The sequence below is a fragment of the Salvia splendens genome, unplaced genomic scaffold, assembly GCF_004379255.2.
Source record: "Salvia splendens isolate huo1 unplaced genomic scaffold, SspV2 ctg370, whole genome shotgun sequence".
Lineage (NCBI taxonomy): Eukaryota > Viridiplantae > Streptophyta > Magnoliopsida > Lamiales > Lamiaceae > Salvia > Salvia splendens.
In genome coordinates this window covers 20,338-22,669 of record NW_024599016.1, presented here as the reverse complement: position 1 = coordinate 22,669, position 2,332 = coordinate 20,338, and the positions used below count along the sequence as shown (strand labels likewise).

Sequence of the window (2,332 nt, the reverse complement as noted above, 5' to 3'; positions counted from 1 at the left end):
TTAGCATTTTAATTTATTCGACATCATTCCGATATTACCGCTTCATGCCTCATACGGTCGCTTATTATTAATCGCAAATTAAAGAGAATGAAAATCCTAGTAAATTCCTTAATATGGAAAAATTAATATATTATCATTTGTTTTTTTTTACTTAAATGTGTGATTTCTTGGTTGATTGATTTTATCTTATCAAATCAAAATACCACATAAATTATGAAAAAAGTAACTAACTGGAGTGTAAAATTTGGATAAAATATGTTTTAGAGCATCCACTATAGGCAGTCTTCCCCAATAGCCCCGCCCCCCTTTTTTTCCATAGCCCTAATTTTTTTGTCCACGGCCTCATTATAGGCGGACACTTCCAATAGCCCCGAAATTTTATAACCAATTTTCATTTTAATTTTTTTGTTTCGTTTTTAAATCAGCTAAATTGAAATAATTATAAAACGAGGTAATTGAGACCGAATATTCGTTGTATAGGCAAAGGTAAAATTATACAACAAACGTTAAAAAAAATACAAATAAAAACGCTGCCACCGTCTAATCGGTGGCGGAGTCTGATTCCTCATCCTCTTCTTCGTCGCCTTCTCCGTCTACCTCGCTGCCGCCATATCCCGATTCGTGCGAGTCGGGGGGATTCGTCGTCTCTACCGTGCATTTTTAGAGAGTGAAAGTGTAGTTAGTGAATGAAGGGAGAGTGTGTGAAAATGGGGTAGATGGATGGTGGAGGAGTGGTATTTATATGGGAAATTTTTGAAAAAAAATAAATAAATAAATAAATTCAAGGGGGCGGACGCCTATCACCACGCCGCCCCACTATAGATAGCTCCGTCTATCGCCCCGCCTCGCCCCAACCGCCCCGTCCTCGCCCCCATTTTTTCGTCCGCCCCGGGGCGGACGTCCCTCCCACTATAGGCCGCCCCGTCGTCGCCTCCTCCGGGGCGTCCGCCCCATTTTCCCTATAGTGGATGCTCTTAGGACCATCTCAAGTGCAACTAATTAAAAATTTTGAATAAATAAGTATATTAAAATTTTAAATATATAAATTAATTCCAGTAGTAGTAAAGTATTCGAAATATACTATCCTCGTCTATGAAAAATAATCATTTTTTTTATTTTGGACCGTCCACTAACATCAACATTTATCTATTTATGGTAAATATTTTATCTTTAATTAGGTAGATCTTATTTCATAATAGCAACACTTCCCTTATTTTTTTTCTACCTCTCTTCTTTTATCAATTTTTTACATTAAAAATTGTGTCCTTCACAACTAACAATATTTTTATAAATGGAGGTAGAATTATATTTAGCACCAATTAATTAAAATATGCCTATTTGACACGATACATGTTAAAATGAGTACTTACTACTATAATAAATAAGATTTTGAAATTATAAATATCATAGCTAGGCGACCAGTTATTATTCTACTACTAAATTAGAGTGTGAAATGGAGTGAATAGTCAAGCTGGAAAAAATTGCCGGTGCATATCAATTACTACTACTAACAAAAAAATAACACATGATTTTGGAACAAAGCAAATTATTGTGTCCAATTATGCAAAACGCATATGAAAAGGATAAATCTAATTAAATACATACCAATTCGGATCAAATATTTTTGAAATTTTTTATTACTACAAATTTTTTAATCTCGAAAGATCTTAGTATAAATGTAATCCCTCTTATTCAATTCAACATTAAAAAAAAAACAAAGTTGCCTAAAATAGGCAGCATTATTTGTATGAGAAAAGAATTTACAAAACCTAGAAATGAAAAGTCAGCTGATCAAAGCATGTAGCTCTCATAATCACGACTTTCATTTGGCGAAGAAGACTCCGGCGGAGCGCCACCGCCACCGCCTCCGCCGCGCCCATGCACGTCGGCTACCGTGAGCACATGGCGCTGCTGCATATGGATCGGATATTGGACATGAGATTGAGCTCCTCTCCCTTGATACAAATTGGACCGCTGCGTGAAATCGAACATCCCGGCGGCGTTGACGAGGTGGCCGGGCGGCGCGGCGGTGGACGTGGCGGCGGGGATGCCGGTGAATTGCTGCACCATGGCGCGGAAGTTGGTGGTGTCGGTGTTGAGCAGGGTGGTGGGAGTTCGCCGCGAGGCCCTCGAACGCCGCCGGATTGGCCTCGCTCCGCGGCCTTCGTCGGCGGCCGGAGTGTTGTTACTTGCGGCGGCGGTAATTGGAGGGGTGTTTGTTTGATTTTCATTGGTGAAATTGAGTTGCATCCAATCGTGAGGATATGACATTTCCTTTGCCTTATTTTTGATGTTTGATAAATTGGGAAGATTGAATAGTTGATTGTGGGGT

General features: G+C 39.2%; 1 protein-coding gene across 1 annotated transcript; it reads right to left on the bottom strand.

Annotated features, from left to right (window-relative positions):
* Window positions 1-1,612: 1,612 nt before the first annotated feature.
* On the bottom strand, window positions 1,613-2,332 carry LOC121789949 (VQ motif-containing protein 22-like). Its single transcript, XM_042188272.1, has one exon. The coding sequence runs from the start codon at window positions 2,269-2,271 to the stop codon at window positions 1,792-1,794; it is 480 nt and encodes a 159-aa protein (XP_042044206.1). The 5' UTR covers window positions 2,272-2,332; the 3' UTR covers window positions 1,613-1,791.

What these genes read in the sequence shown, in the direction of transcription:
- LOC121789949 (XM_042188272.1), bottom strand. Translation starts at nt 2,271, where the DNA reads ATGTCATATCCTCACGATTGGATGCAACTCAATTTCACCAATGAAAAT.